A 16,420-nucleotide genomic window follows, 5' to 3' on the forward strand; every position below is an offset into this window, starting at 1 on the left:
GTATAGTTAATTAAATTAATTTGAATGCCCGTCTTTAAAGGGGGGGCTCCAAGCTTGTTTCTAGCCCTTACTTTCAAGGGACAGGGCAGTGAGCATGTCAGTTGCCTTTTGAATTCCCTTCCACAGGGCAAGAAAGCTTAAAAGGGCACTCAAGAGTGGTACCTTCACCACTACACCAGTCATCCCCGTTTCTGCTAGTCCAGTCCTGCTATATACCACCTAGGTCATGGTGAGTCTCTCAAAAGCATCTCCATGAGCCTTTGGACAATATGCAAATTAATTGGGGGGCAGGGTCCTGAAATGCCCCACTGTAACTACAGGCCTGCTTACAAGTTGCATAGCATTTCACTGGAGTCAGGTAATGCAGCTTCTTCATGGAATGGCCTGTCTTGAGGTCAGGAAGGCTCCTGCTTTCCTGGCCTTTAGCAAACTATGCAGAACTGAATTATTCTAGGGGACTTTTCTAAGCAAGAAGTAGAGTTGCACTGAACTAAATGATTCACAAAGTTCCTTGGATTATTAGGGACTGTGGTTTATACTACTGTGTTTAGCTCGCTGAAACTAGGATCCTACTAGGAACTTTTTGCATCATTGAATGTGTCATGTTAATACTTATGTTTTGCTTCAGTTGTTTTTTTATTTCTGATTGGCTCTACTACCCTAATCCTAGTGTATTGTTTGTTGACTGTCCCATCTTATCAATTTTATTGACTCACTCTGTGCAATCCACCTTGAGTCCAAGTGAGAAAGGTGGACTATAAATACTGTAAATAAAACAAAAATTTAATAAACATTGGTAGGGTCTGAAATAGTGGGTGAAAGATTATGCTGGAATAAACTTGCTAGTCTTTGAGGTACCACAATATTTTGTATTTTTGATTATCTGAAAATCTTTCTTTTTCTAGGGCTTGGAATCCTCCTCCCATATAAATGTGAATCTTGGGTTTTTTAATCCATCAGATGGTTTTGTAGACTACAGCTGGCTTGGTTATACTTACTCCAGTTTATGTAAAGTTTATGACAGAATAAAAATCTTAAAGTGCCACAAGAATTGTGCTGTTTTTGCTGCAATAGATCTTTCCCCAAAGATCTGGGATCCTTTCCCAAATGTCAGAGCCCTTGGGGCGGCTTGTATGATTTATGGAAGCAGAAGTTTTAACAGGCTAGAACCCATCTTGTTAGGTACATGAGGGAGCATTTTTACAGATGCATTAAAACCTCACCCTGCAGTATATTTGCTAGTCTTTGAAAGCCCTTTGGTGTATCTGCAACTGACAAACATGTCTATCCCTCTACAAATCTTGCCCAAATACTTGTAGTATTAGTAATATTATACTGCCAATAATACTAACATTTTGCATTTATTATAGTGACTTAACACAAATTTTGTGTAAGATCCCTTCTTTATATATTTTCTGGACAATCTAAATTTTATTTTGATTGGACCATGTTAGCTACTTGTCCTGCTAAGAGCCAGTGTGGTGTAGTGGTTAAGAGAGGTGGATTTTGATCCCCCACTTCTCCTCCATATGAGGCCTGCTGGATGACCTTGGGCCAGTCACAGTTCTCTCAGAACTCTCTCTGCTCCACCTGCCTCACAAAGTGCCTGTTGTGGGGAGAGGAAGGTGATTGTAAGCAGCTTTGAGACTCCTTAGGGTAGAGAAAAGCAGGGTATAAAACCCAGCTCTTCTTCATATATGATGCTTAAAGGAGCAAAACTGGTAAAAACTGTAAAATAAATAAAGTAAAAATATAACACAAAGAAGGAGTGTAAAAATGGAGCTGGCCACAGCAACAGAGAATAAAATACAAACCAAATGACAGACAAAACTGAAATACATATTGTCAGACTTTTGATTGTGTCAGCATCTTTTGGGCCTAAGCTCTGACACGCAACATGGATTTCAGGGCTGACCACAGCTTCAGGTGATGCTTTGAACTAGCCGTCATGATCCTTGATGAAAAAGGACATGAGAAAAGAGAATTCAGCATGCTGTGGGGTGGAGTCGAGCCATACTGCTCTGACTCAAGGGGCTACAACAGCCAAAATGCACCTCAGTACAGAACTAACTTCTGCTTCTTGGAAAAGAAAATTGGATCTTTAAGTGTGTTGGAGAGGTAGGTGGGGTGATACTGGTTTTTCTATGTGAAGGGAATGGCATCCAAAGATTTTGAAAGGGAAATGATAGCAATTGCCAGTAATTTAAATGGGAACCATATGCAGACTTATACCAGTGCATTAAAACTATTGCACAGGGTGCACCAGTATGTACTTGTTACTTACTGTGAAATATTGTGTGTGCCACTTCCTAATAAAGGACACACAAAATTAGTTTGCTACATACTAGAAAAAGGAACATAAGTCCAAACAAAGAAATGGTTGGAGAGACTAAAAGAATCTGTACAGCTAAGTAACCTGTATTGCATGGTTAAAAGTTAGATAAGTTCAAAAAATGGAATGTTATTCTGATTAGCATGGCAAATGAATTTAATGTCTGTATGATTTATTTACAGAATTGGAGATGAATTTATAAAGTTTTATATTCAACTCTCTCTTTTTTTACTGAATAATTTTTAAAGGATTCACAACCACCAGTGATTGAGCTGCAGAAAAAAAGGATTAATAATCAACATGTAAATCATCCATAATGTTAAGTTATTTACACTTATAACTTGCTTTTCTCCATTTTGCCCTTGTCTCCAAAATCTTCCACTCACTGGGTGCATTCCCCTTTTATCACTTTAGTTTCTCACAATCATACATACTCAGTTGCAAGTCCAAATGAAAAGGTACTCCCTTCTTTTCTTCAGCCTCTGCAGCAGGCTGGGAAGGGGAAGCCAGTGGTAATGAACAGGGCAGTTAGAACAATGTCATAGTTCCCCACTAGATTTGGGCACTGATTGGCAGGTGGTAGGGGCCAGCAATAGAAAAGTAGGCTCTTCATTGTTTCATCATTTCAAACTGATGTAGGATATGCTTAACAGAATGGAGCTTAGAAGTGAGAGACTAGTTCAAAATAGTCAATAAAGTCAACAAGAGCTGGAAAAGATTCACATGTAACTTTGGCTGAGCATAGTTACGGTAAGTTGCTTAAATAAATTCCATTGCCCTGAATGAAATTTGCAACAGCCAGTCTGTAATGCTGCAGCACAAAAAAAGAAGGGGAATACCTCTTATTTGACTAATACATGGAAATTAACTTTAAAGCTTTTATGGTTGAAGAAAGTGACATGAAGATAGGAAACAAAGACTTTGTATGAAGTTTTATTGTTTGATAGATACTGTTACACAAAATAAGCAGCCAGGGCAGCCATTTTGTCTTTTGGCCTCTTTGGGTTTGGCCTTCCTCCGGGCCTCCTGCCTTTCCCTCTTCCTCGGCCTTGCCTTTTCCCCTGTCCTCCCCGGTGCATAGGATGTTTCATTGTTGCATGCTTCAGTTCAACCAGATCTTGGAAGACAGGGTCACAGAACACGCACCCAGAATGCTGTGTCTCATTCCCGGGGAGAGGAGACTTGGCTTTGTTAAAATCCACATCTACCAGGGCAGCATCGCATGACTCGCAGGTCTCTGCTGACACGCGTACCTTGTGGGCATTTTCAAAGAAGTGCACAATCACATTGCATTTGTTGCAGGCCATCTTCCACTTGGGCCCAGAGGTCGGGTCGAGCACCAGGACCCCGTTCTCACATTCCACGCACTGCCCAATTCCAAGCATGTTCAGTGAGTGTTGGCATGTGGGGTGGGTGCACTCGTTACAGCCCATTCCTGAAGTAAGAACAAAACATGGCAGACTATCAGGAAACCTGGATGGCTTATATTTTGGTCGCTTCCGTACTGGAAAAAGAACAGCCACTGAATCCAGATAAGAACATAAGAGCCCTGCTGGGTCAGACCAGTGGTCCATCTAGCTGAGCATCCTGCCTCACAACAGTAGCCAACCATTTACTATGGACAGCCAGCAACAGGGCATAGAGGCAGAGGCCTTCCCCTCATGTTGACTCCTGTCACTGGTATTCAGAGGTTTACTGCCTCTGGACGTGGAGGTTCCCCCTTTAGTCATTATGGCTAAATAAGCTGCCTTCTAAAGATTCAGGTCACTGGCTACTTAGATCAGCACTGCCGACTCTTTTTTTAAAAAATAATCAATTTATTTCATAATATTCAATACATGAGACATTATATAGTACGTAACATATAATACAGTATCCACAAGTTAAGACTTGACAATCTAAAGAAGTTTCAGTATCTTTTTTTCCCACCAAGTCTTTAGATTTATTTCTATTCCAAAAAGTAATGAAGGGAGACCTGACTTGTATGAACTCATCTTGTGCATATCTGTCTCTGTCCCTAAACTTCCCGTATGTAGATATTTTCCCCATTAGTATACCATATTTTCCTTAGTCATTTCTCAATATCTGCTACTTTATCCTGTCTCCCTGCTTCAGTTACAACATTCTGGATGTGGTGAATAAATTTCCTATTAACCACATCTTCTTAACTGAGATCCCTCTGGGCACAGCACCACCTACTCTTGACTGGCAGTGGCTTTCCTAGGGTCTCAAACAGAGAAATCCCTCTCAGGACCTGCCACCAGAGACTAACAGGAGATAGAAGAGAGAAGAACCATGTGCACCATCCTGAAAATCTTAGAGGGAATGATAAAAAACGAGATCAGTCTAGAGTGTGTGCATGTGTGTGTGCACAGACGCCCCAGATTCTAAATTCCACAAGTTAGGTATAAAATTAATTTAAGTATTTATTTTGGTTGTACAATTTAACTTTTTTTTGTTATACTTAAGAGTTTTGTGAGAGATCCTGCTATGGATTAAGACAAAGTAGGGGGAAAAATGACTGAGATGTGGATATTTGGAAGCTGGGTAAAAAACAGCACAAATATTTGAAGCTATGGAGAAAAAACGAGATCTGTGCTAATTGCAGGAATTTCACTCCATGGATGGAGTGCTAGAAGATGTAATTATGAAACATTTTCAATCTGTTCCTAAATCTGTTCAAAAGCTTTTTCCGCAACAGTGAAAACTAGAAACCTGACCTTTTTAGCAGTGAAAGCTGGGATTTGGAGGATTTTGTAGTACCTATTAGATTTGGCACTAGAGTGCATATTCTGTGGATCCTGGTACACTTGTAGCCCTATACTTCCCCTAAAAGCCTGGTCAATGAGATCTACCCCAGCTGGGAAAGATGAGAATAACAGTGGTCCCTTCTGTCTAGAAGACAAATCAGGCTTGATGGATATCTAAGTCCAACTGAGTCCAACTAAGCTTTCATCGATCAACAAGAGCTTTCACTCATAAGAGTGCATCCAAAGCACTCACTCAAATGTGAAATCTTACTGCCAGAAGCTGCTTCATGTCTGTTTATGGATGGTAGCCAGAAATGTATGTGCTCAGCATGCCTGTGCCTGGCTTGCAAGTAAACACAAGCAGAAATACTTCTGAAATGGTAGGAATGAATGGCAGGCACATTCCCTTGAGCCAAAACCCTCTCAGTTGCAAGGCAACAGAGACTTGCTCCCCCCATACAGCAGGGATAGTTCCTGTAGATGCAAAGTCAGTGTGGGGCTCTACCAGGTGGGTGGAGCACATGGGGTAGCCCCTGTCCTAAAGGCCCAGAGGTCGTCCCCCCCCAAGATGATTATGTAAAAAACTGGGAAGAGGGGAAACAAGAACACTCTTGAATTCTGTAAATGGGGAGAGATTCAAGAGTTCCTTCACTCTGCCCTGACCTGGATAGCCCCGGCAAGCCCAATCTTGTCAGATTTCAGAAGGTAAGCAGGGACGACCCTGGTAAGTACTTGGAAGGGAGACCGCCAAGGAGTTTCAGGGCCAGGACACAGAGGCAGGCAATAGCAAGCCACCTCTCTGAAACATCCAAGCCCCACTAGGGGTCACCAGAAGTCAACCATGACTTCCAGGCACACACACGCGCAAACACAAATACCAAAAAACAAACAGCTTCTGAGCTCTAGAGGCAGCAGCGTACTTTGGCGGCAGGTGCCACTTGCTTTTTCCTCTCAGCTGCTGCTTCAAGGGGCGTCAGGGGGTAATCTATAAAGCTAACATCCCAGGGAAGAGTGGAAAAAGAGGCTCCACTGTGGCCGAGCAGGACAGCCTTGTCATCGTACCCATATAGCACCTTCAGAATTGTTTTTATGATATTAACTGTTTTATTGTTTTTGTATTTTTAGGATGCCAAATGGCCTCGTAAGCCACCCTCAGCCTGCTTCGGTGGGGAGGGCGGGGTATAAAATAAATAAATAAATTTATGCTGCACTGACAATGGCAGAAAAAGGTATAGACCCTACTGGTTATATTTGGAGGGGAGGCTCTTCCCCTTCCCTTTGATCTTGCCATCCCTCTCCGTCTGTGGTCAGCTTCAGCTCTGCTGCGTATGCATAGAGTGGAGCTGACCAGGTGGATCAAGGTTGGCCGGCACCCCTGCAGCACTGCACTATCCAAGTGACTTTTCTGAGTTGAAGATAAAAGCGTGGGTGCTCAGTAATGATCCTAACATTCAGGATAAATATGAGTATGTTTTGCCAGACCTGTGAGACAGACAACTGCAGAAAGTCTTTCTCCAGCAGCAATAAGAGGGAGATTATTAAAAATGTGTCACAAAAGGACCTAACCAATATAAGGTTCAACTGTTAAAGAGGCAAACCTTTTTTCATGTCCCTGAAAGGGGGGTGGTTGTAACAGTAAGGACACAGTGGGTAACTCTTCCCTCTAGATCCAGAAGACCACAGCACCAGTTCAAAGTCATCCAGGGGGCATCGCAACTCTTTGTAGAGTTTGATGGTACCATTCTGGGGAAGGCTGTAGGTCTCGTCACAGTGAGAACAGTGCAGGCGGCTTGGCTTGGCCTGGAAGGAGCAAAGGAGACAAACATTGTAGAGAAAGAAAGATATTCTTCTTCAGTCAGCAAAACCTAAAAGGGTTTCACTTAACCTCTGCACAACTCTGACGTTTGTACAATTGATGTATCAGAGAGCTATAATCCTGCTTCCATTTCATCATGTCAAATTCTAGATTCCCTTTACCTGGATGTACTTCATAAAACGATGACACTTTCCACAGCGGGAGAGGGGTTTGCCAGTGGCAGCAAGTGGTGAAAAGGACACTTCCATCAATTCATCCATACCTACCAAAAAGTAAGGTCACAGAAATGTTATACCCTAACCACCAGCATTACCTTTTCTTCCTTGCAGCCACAGACAACTAGAAATTGAACTTATGAAATGCTAAACAAAAAACCCAACCCTCTTCTGCAGTGTGGATAGTCGTGAGAGGTAGAGTTGTTCGAGGATTCTTCGGCATTTTTCCAATCAACACTTTGGAGGTCTGCATCTTATAATGTTATAACCAGATAAAGTTCTACAGTATTTATTTATCTATTGAATTTATACCCCGCCCTACCCCAAAAAAGGGCTCAAGTACAAGTAAAGCTTATAAGCATTCAAGCCTAAGCACATTTATTTGGACTTAAGTCCCTCTGATGCCAACAGGACTTCTCTCCAAGTGCTGTTCGGAATGCAATCAATTTTTTCAAGTGTGTTTTATTTGTGAAAGGGGGAGTGGAAGGGAGGAAGCAAACATTTGTGTCAGAGACTAGAAAGCTTGGCAGAGGAGAGCACTAGGGCAAGGAAATGGGAGCAGGGTGCCAAGGGTACAGTTCTTGCGCTTTGACTCTGTTCATAAGTGTTGATTTTCTTCTCTGCAACCCTGCCCAACCCCTACAGCAGTGAGCTGTACCTTAAGACAGTTATACATATACACATGAAGCTGCCTTATACTGACTCTGTCCATCAGCCTTTCGAGGTCAGTATTGTCTACCCAGACTGGCACTGGCTCTCCAGGGTCTTAGGCAAAGGTCTTCCACATCACCTACTGCTTGGTCTTTTTAACTGGAGATGCCAGGGATTAAACCTGGGACATTCTGCATGCCAACCAGATGCTCTAACACTGAACCAAGGCCCTCCCTGATATGGGGCCATTCCTATTTATACCTTTTTTTTTTGAGTTTCCTATTTTTTATTATATTTTTTTTAATTATTTTTCACAAATTTTACATATTATCTTTTAATCATACATTTCATAGTAGTTTTTCACCCTCCCCCCCTCCCCCCACTGCTATTCCAGTGATTTTAGTCCTATATTCCCAGCCACGGGCACAAAGTCCGAATCTTGCTCTGAATGTCTCCTCTTCCTTCTGTTGGTATCCATTCCAGGTAGGTCTTCCTCTATTTATACCTCTTACACACATACAGACACAATTCTGCCTGAATAAAACTTTATCATAAGCACCCTGACCTGGATAGGCCAGGTTAGCCTGATCTTGTCAGAGCTTGGGAGCTAAGCAGGGTCGGCCCTGGTTATTATTTGGATGAGCAACTGCCAAGTAAGTCTAGCATCACGACGCAGACACAGACAATGGCAAACCGCCTCTGAATGACTCTTATCTTGAAAACCCTACAGGGTTGCTGTAAGTCAACTGTGACTTGACAATACTTTCCACTACCACCATCATAAGCAGCATTGGAAATTTCTCATGCACATGAGGATTGCCAGTAAGTTAATTTTTATCAACACTACAATAAAAAGCAACACATTCTCTAGTGCTGGTTGAATTCTCCAGACTGCTCTATCGAAGATAGGCTATACCTTACTCCAAATCTTCAAAATCCATGAGCCTACCCTCCCCAAACCATGTTTCTCTTCAACTGACAAGATCAGGTTTGTTTTCTTTTTATTCGTCTCTGGTTTGTTTCATCAACCTTGGAGTTTTTTGTTAAAATCGACAAGAAACTTTAGACTATTCCAAGAGCAGCCCAAAGAAATGTGATCCTCTGCTTCTGATTTAAAACAAAAACATAAAAATATTTTTAAATTAACAAACCAAAATCACAGTATCTGAGGGTTAGGATGACTGCTAGAACTTCCTACTTCTCCAGCATTCCCACAAAGAATATGGCAAACAGTGTGCTTTACATAATGTTGTCTTCATCATTATATCCACAGCTAGAGAGAATCATCTGGATGCCCCAGGCCAGCCCGATCTGTCTGACTTCAGAAGATAAGCCGAGTCGACCCTGGTTAGTATTTGGATGGGAGACATCCAAGGAATTCCAGGGTTGCTATGCAGACTCAGGCAATGGCAAACCACCTCAGTCTCTTGCCTTGAAAACCCTACAGGGTTGCCATAGGGCAGCTGTGAGTAAGAACACGTTATGTGCCCATGCACACAGAGTCAAGTGTAAAGAAACCCTTACCAGCAATTGAATCCACAAAGTAGTGGAACTTCCTTTTGAAGATGTCCAGGGTGTGCTCCAGGACCTGCTGATAATTTGCTTTACCCTGAGCAATCAGATTAAGCTGCTTCTCCACGGCACTACGTATTGTGGGAAGCACCAGCTCTGCATCTAAAAGAAAAACCCGGAGGGAGGCAGCGGTATTAATAAGACCAACCAAAGGTTAATATAGTGGGCAATATGGACAACTACCCAAGCCCCGCTGTAATGAAACAGCTTTGTGCAAGAGCGCATTGGTCCTCTTGCACAGTTCCCATTCACTTCAATAGAAGCAGTGTAAGGGAGATCAGCAGGCTGCATTTTTAGTCCATTTTTTTTTACTATTTTCCCCCTTTAATGAGACCAGGGGACCTCAGTCTTGTTGAGCATGTGGGTACTTTTAAAATTTTGAGAACAGGGAAGGCTGCCATGGAGGGCCGGGGCCAATCAGAAAGTGGCTGTCATGAGGTACTGGGACCAATCACAAAATGTTGGGAAGCCGCAAGCCGAGCACCCTCCTACTATGACGCCCGTTGTTTCTGGGTTCTGCTGCTCCAATGAGGAAAAATCCAGAACTGGCTCTTTGCTTTGGAGAAGGAGCAAATGGTCATTAAGGAACCTTCTGGCAGGTGCCACAGCGCTCACAAGACACCATGCTGAGGATCACCGCACTAAACCATTATTCCTACGGAAACCAAGTTTTACGGAATTGTTCAACAACTGCATACTAAACAAATGAAACCAACTGACCTATTTTGTAGTAGCCGTGGACCAGAACGATGCCCAGGTTTGTAGGTTTCAGTCTGCGGCCACTTTCCACAGTGACGTAGTTGCGCTGGCAGATGTTGTTGATATGAACTGGGATGCTGGCATCCGTTCCTAATATACACAAAGTATTGTTTTATAACTCCCAACACATGTGACCACTTATCTCAATTCCCTACAAGCAATTAACTGGCAAGGTGGATAAACTGGATTGCTTACATGTGAGCTTTGAGTTGATGGGATAAAGCCTGATGTGTCTGAATGAATGCATTTGGCAATAAAATAATCCTACCAGCTAATACATTTATTTATTTGTGGTTAAGAGTGGTGGACTCTAATCAGGAGAACTGGGTTTGATTCCCCAACTCCTCCACATGAAGCCAGCTGGGTGACCTTGGGTCAGTCACAGCTCTCTTAGCCCCACCAACCTCACAGGGTGTCTGTTCTGGGAAGAGGAAGGGAAGGCGATTGTAAGCCACTCAGAGACTCCTTCAGGTAGTGAAAAGTAGAGTATAAAAACCAGCTCTTCTACTTCTTAACGGTTACTCCAAATGCACCCTTTTACTTTTTTGCATATAAATGAAAGGGAACAACTTTGGATAGGGGAGGAACCTGCTCACTATTAATACTGGGGGGGCCCAGTGTCCTTTAACAATCCAGTTGGTCTCTCTCCCACACGCATATACAATTCCACCCATCCTGATGGTTAGTATTTGGTAGGGAATCAGAAGATCATTATAAGGTGAAAGTGATTCTCTTTCTCAATTTAGAAAATTAATCATAAAACATGCTAGAAGGGAGTATAGCTCCTACCAATGCCATGTTTTTCCATCAGGGTGATCAACTCTGCTTCGGTCAGATAATCGGGCGGATTGGTTTGTTTTTCCAACAACTTTATTTCGCTGATGGGGAAAGTATCTCCTCTGTCACAGCTAGGAAGATTTTCTTCTGGGGGAATGCTCTGCCAGGGCATGATCTCTGTGAAACCTGAAGTCAGTTAAAAAAGCACCATTAGATAAAGAAATATCATAGGGGATGGGCATGTATGAGCATATATGTATATACACACAAGCATCCACTTTTTTCTTTATTGCCTCAGCTAACACCAACCACATTATAACATCCTAACATTTTTTTTCCTTAGCAGTTATAATCAGTAGTGTGTTTTAATGGATAGAGCTGCCATTTGGATTATGAGAAATCCCCCCAAAATGTAAGACATTTTCTCCTCTTTGTAGTATAGCTAACAAATTTCAATAAAAGCAAGAATAACTTGTGTAGCTTTATTTATTGATTTCATTTATACCCCCACCTTTCTTCCTAGTGGGGACCCGAAGTAACTTACATCTCTCTCCTCTCGTCCATTTTATCCTCACAGTAACCCTGTGAGGTAGGTTAGGATGACAGACCCAAGGTCACCCAGCAAGTTTCCAAGGAAGAGTAGGTATTTGAACCTGGGTTTCTCAGATACTGGTCTGACATGCTAACCACTAAACAGCACTGACTCTTCAAATTCTCTTAGACTAGTATCCATGGAACTCTTGGTGAATCTCTGGCTTGCTTGTTCTTCCTCCTCCCAGACAGATTTAGCACATAAGGCAATATTTCTTTTTGTCTTCAAAATCCAGCATTTAATTTCACCAACTGACTTTAACTAGAATAGAACAGTCCTCCAATTCCTTGTTTATTTTTCCAAACGTAGAGAAGGTAGTCAAGATGTCTGGGTACATGTCATGAAGTGGCATAAGTCAGGGAATACAAAGGGGAGGGGGGAAGGCACACTTCTTGTATCCCGTTCCAAGCCAGGAAGAGCTCAAACATGCAGAAGGATTAAAAATCAGTTTGAATTTAAAAGACATCAGAAGCATAATTTTTATTCTTTCATTCCCTTACCTGCTGAAATAACCGTCTTTCCTATACAGGTAAAACATTCAGGACCAATGCTGAAAGCAATGGTTGTTTGGAGGTATTTACAGTCAGCGCTGACAGTGGCGATGAAATGTCTAGTGATATATTCATATAATCTCCACCCGTCACCACCTGGAAATACAGAATGACGATTATCCACACAACTCAGTTTGCATTTCGCTCTAGAAGAAAGGAACAAAGGGGTCTATTTGGGAAAACTCCGTAGGAAAACAACTTATTTCCTCTCTTAACGTCACTTCTTTAAATCCTTATACACTCTCCATACTCATTATATTTCTGCAACACAATAGGATTAATTTAGCACTCTTTCCCCCTGTTGCCAGAACAGATGGGCACACAGCTGTTGTTGAGTACTTAGCTTTTTACAGGTTCTCCTTGCAGAAATAAGTCTGATCTTAAGACCAGAAGATGCATTTGCACATAACATGAGTATGTATGTTGGTATAAATAGAAGTGATGCAGTTCACAGTACTGGTCTTACGAACAGTTATTCTGTAGAGACCATGCCCAGATAAAGCCTCACAGCATAGATCATTCCATGAAAGACTGCCTGATGCAGAAAGAAACAAACTCATCATGCAAGCTCAAAATTGGCCTTCAGATGGCCTAAAGGCTGACCTGATCCCAAGAAAGCAGTCCCATCCTCAGTTATAGTTATCAATTTAAATTTATCCCCAAGATGCTAGTGGCTTTGGCTGGAAAGAATACAAATGGATGGATGCCTGATACCTTGGCGGCCCGTGTAAGGGCAGAAAGGCGGGGGATATATTTAATAAATAAATCATAAATGACAGTTTGCAATTTAAAAGGAACCACCTTAGCCCTCAACTAAGCCCTCACACCAAATAAATGTACCATTCCTTAGTGTGAGACACATTCATGGAGTTCATGGTCAGAAAATACCACTAAGAGTTTACCTGGTCACCGGAGTGGCTGATTAAAATGCAGCTCTCCCTGACATGCGATTTCAACTCTTCCAGTGCAACTGGATTGGTCAGGGGGGTTCAGGTTGAGAGTACGGCCTCAGTCATATATTCACCAAATTGTGTGGGAACAGCTGCTTCATGGCTCTTACAGCGTGCAGATGCAGTGCATGCATGCATGCATGTGAATGCCACAACCAAATGGACTGGGGCTGCTTATCTGGGTCTTTCCCACTCCCTAATTGTTACCCTCCCTTCCAGCGGAAAGGGCTCGGATCCTTTAAGTGTATAAGACCAAGTCACGCTAAGGTTTCACATGAGACAGCAGCTTCTCCTCAACGGAGATGTAAAAGTAGGCTATTAAATGGATTGCCCTGGGAAAGTAAGAAGTGGCTGGACGCCTCATTCCACAATTCAGGGCAGCAATGGTTTTATTAGCAAACTCTCTCTATTTTCCCTGTAGACCTTGCTGGGAAGTTCAGTCTTCTCCTTGACGTCTATATATTGGCTAGCAAGAAGCCAGGCATTTGGCTGAGGACAGCGATGGTACAGTATGCAGTCTGGCACTCTCACACCCTCCATCTTCCGCTGCTCCCCTCCAGGAGGCCCGTAAAATCTGAATTTTTTCCCACCATCTTGGATCAACCAAATGATGCTGATGAATTACTGGAGCTGTATGTTTTATATTGGAGCTGCGGTGGCTCAAGTGGTTAAGACGCTGAACTGCAGGCTGTGGAAGGTCAGTACTTCAGCAGTTCGAGACCCGGGTGCCGCATGACGGAGCGAGCTCCCGTCTCTAGTTCCAGCTCCTGCCAACCTAGCAGTTCGAAAGCAAGTAGATAAATAGGTACCACTTCGGTGGGAAGGTAACAGCATTCCGTGCACCTTGGCATTTAGTCATGCCAGCCACATGACCATGGAAACATCTTCGGACAACGCTGGCTCCTCGGCTTTGAAACGGAGATGAGCACCGCAACCCTAGAGTCGGGTTCGACTGGCTTTTGAGCAAGGGGACCTTTACCTTTACCTATGTTTTATATATTTATTCTTGGTTTTAACTTTTAATTATTCGTCGTAGGTCCTCTCCTGTTGTAAGCTGCCCTGAGCCTTGCTCACAAGGAAGGGCGGCCTAAAAACCCAAAATAAATAAATGAAATTCGGAGGTTAGAGTGAGGAATGGTTAGACACCTAGTTCTGCTTCCGAGGCAGCTCTCATTGGGGTAATTGGGGGATGGTCACCAGCATCGTGGCCCTTCCTCGGCCTGTTAATACCTTCCGACAGTAATGCTTTTACCTAAGGGGAAACAAGAAAAGCAGCATGAAATCTGCTGTAGGCTAAGGACTAGGCTCAAAGGACAAGATCCAGCTTAAAGGTAGGAAGGCGGGATATCCAATGTTGTAAATACATACAATAAGTTCAACACTTCCACAACCCAGTGGTACAGGCCAGAAACATGTGCTTAACTCTCTTATTGAGATAAACGGGACCCAGAAGTGCTTAACTTAGGTTTCTTCCATACCGGGTACCTAGCCTGGCTTGGATTCTAATGGAAAGAAGTTTGGGTTTTCCCCTGCTTCCACACAGCAATACAGTGCTCCGCTACACCTTCTGGCTTTCCTGTGATCTTTCCAAAACGTGCTTCAGTATGACCTTTTTGGAAAGACGGTAGCAAAGGCAGGGTACTTCACTGCAGACAGGGGAAAGACTGGATCTTTCCCGGTCACATAAACACCATTTCTACTACCCCAAGTCCCCCCAGTTATAACGCTACAACAATTTGTCAGTACCGTTTTTTAAAACAAACAGACCTGCAGTGGCATGAGGGGAGGGGCATCTTGGAGGCCTGGGGCAGGGAAAACGTGGGCTGATCTGCCATGTGGAAGCCCCACTGCCACTGCGCCACCATTTCTACTACCCCAAGTCCCCCCACAGTTATAACGCTACCACAATTTGTCAGTACCGTTTTTTTAAAAAAACAAAACAAACAAAAAGACCTGCAGTGGCATGAGGGAAAGGGCATCTTGGAGGCCTGGGGCAGATAAAACGTGGGCTGATCTGCCATGCAGAAGCCCCACTGCCACTGCACGGAAGTCACCTCAGGTTGGATCGTGCCCCGTCTCCCACTGTTAACTCAGCAAGATCAGAGTCATTTCAAATAAATTACTGCTCAACATTTGCTAATCTAGTCTATAAAATGTGAGCAGCTATAAAAGTTAAAACTTCACAAACTTACCGTTTCTGCCCAGTAAGGGTTATTAGCCTGTTGTCGCAAAGAGCCCTTCAAATCAAAGTTTTCTGGATAGTGGGTAGTTTCTGTCCGAGGGTAACTAATATAACCTTGGGTATAAAGCCGCTCAGCTATTTGCATCGTGTGCTGCGGCCCCATCCCTAGGTGCAATTTTGAAGGAAACTTTTAGTTGTTAGCAACAAAACATTTACACAATAAAGCATTCAGACGACTTTTTGTTTCAGATTTACACTTAAATCTGTTCCACAATTTGTCCGTCCTGCTCTTACCCCCCCCCATTCTGCTCAGGAGCACTTAAGTCCTTTATTTCTTCTCTCATTTGCTTCTTTTGCACAGAAACCTAGAGGAAAGAAAATGGGGGCAGGATGCAAAGCAGAGAAGAGGAGGGGACTTCTTACATGGTATTAATCTTATTTGTTTAAAATCTTTCTATCCCACCCCTCTCCCTAGGGATCAGGTAGCAAGGAAGCCTCTCGCTGATGTGAAGAAGGAGCAAGAGATGACATGGCTCACTCCGCAACAACGGCAGAGGACTGCACCCTATTCTCCTTGCATGGGCCCCAGCATCAAAGGGAGGGGGGCACTGCTTACACCCTGCCTCTGCCAGTCAAGCCTTCTGGTCCTCAGCCCCTGCAAGCACAACTGCAAAGAAGATGCTTCTTCTTTGTTCCTTGTCCTTCTCTTCTTTCCCAGTGAGAGTATGAGAGGACGGCACAATCTTATGCTCAGCTACAGAAAAGCAAGCCCTAATGAACTCAATGGAACTTCCTTCCGAGTAAACACGCGTGGGATCAAGCTGTAAACCCAAGAAGAACAAGAGACACATTCAAGCAGCTACACCATTTGCAAACGTGCGTCAATGATGTTCCAGTTTCTATAAGGCATTTTGTTCTTTGGTCGCAAGGTCAGCCCGACTGTGAGTCAGCCAAGTTTGAATTGGTTGGGGAGGCGGGGTGTATCCAGAACTACTGTTTTCACCGGTACTGTTATTGTTTATGTGCATGGCACTTTACAGGGTAGGATGACTTTAAGTCTGACAGACAGTACAGGAGGAGGAGGAAGAGGAAGAGGAGGAAGAGGAAGAGGAGGAAGAAGAAGAGAAGGAGGAAGAGGAGGAAGAGGAAGAGGAGGAGGAAGAAGAGGAGGAAGAGGAAGAAGAGATTGGATTTATACCCCGCCCTTCACTACCCAAAGGAGTCTCAGAGCGGCTTACAAACTCCCTTCCCCTCCCCTCCCCACAACAGACAA

General features: G+C 43.3%; 1 protein-coding gene across 1 annotated transcript in view; it reads right to left on the reverse strand.

Annotated features, from left to right (window-relative positions):
- Positions 1 to 3,276: 3,276 nt before the first annotated feature.
- Positions 3,277 to 16,420, reverse strand: part of TOP3B (topoisomerase (DNA) III beta) — a 29,804-nt gene continuing 16,660 nt past the window's right edge. Inside the window, exons 10-18 of the mRNA XM_015409292.1 lie at positions 15,158 to 15,312; positions 14,112 to 14,217; positions 11,965 to 12,111; positions 10,885 to 11,058; positions 10,057 to 10,185; positions 9,289 to 9,438; positions 7,060 to 7,160; positions 6,681 to 6,882; positions 3,277 to 3,767 (exon numbers count right to left, since the gene is read on the reverse strand). Coding sequence (XP_015264778.1) covers positions 3,286 to 3,767; positions 6,681 to 6,882; positions 7,060 to 7,160; positions 9,289 to 9,438; positions 10,057 to 10,185; positions 10,885 to 11,058; positions 11,965 to 12,111; positions 14,112 to 14,217; positions 15,158 to 15,312 — 1,646 coding nt within the window. The 3' untranslated portion in view covers positions 3,277 to 3,285. The remainder of the gene's footprint in view (positions 3,768 to 6,680; positions 6,883 to 7,059; positions 7,161 to 9,288; positions 9,439 to 10,056; positions 10,186 to 10,884; positions 11,059 to 11,964; positions 12,112 to 14,111; positions 14,218 to 15,157; positions 15,313 to 16,420) is intronic.

This window comes from Gekko japonicus, unplaced genomic scaffold (assembly GCF_001447785.1).
Source record: "Gekko japonicus isolate JY-2015 unplaced genomic scaffold, Gekko_japonicus_V1.1 scaffold508, whole genome shotgun sequence".
NCBI classification, from domain to species: Eukaryota; Metazoa; Chordata; class Lepidosauria; order Squamata; family Gekkonidae; genus Gekko; species Gekko japonicus.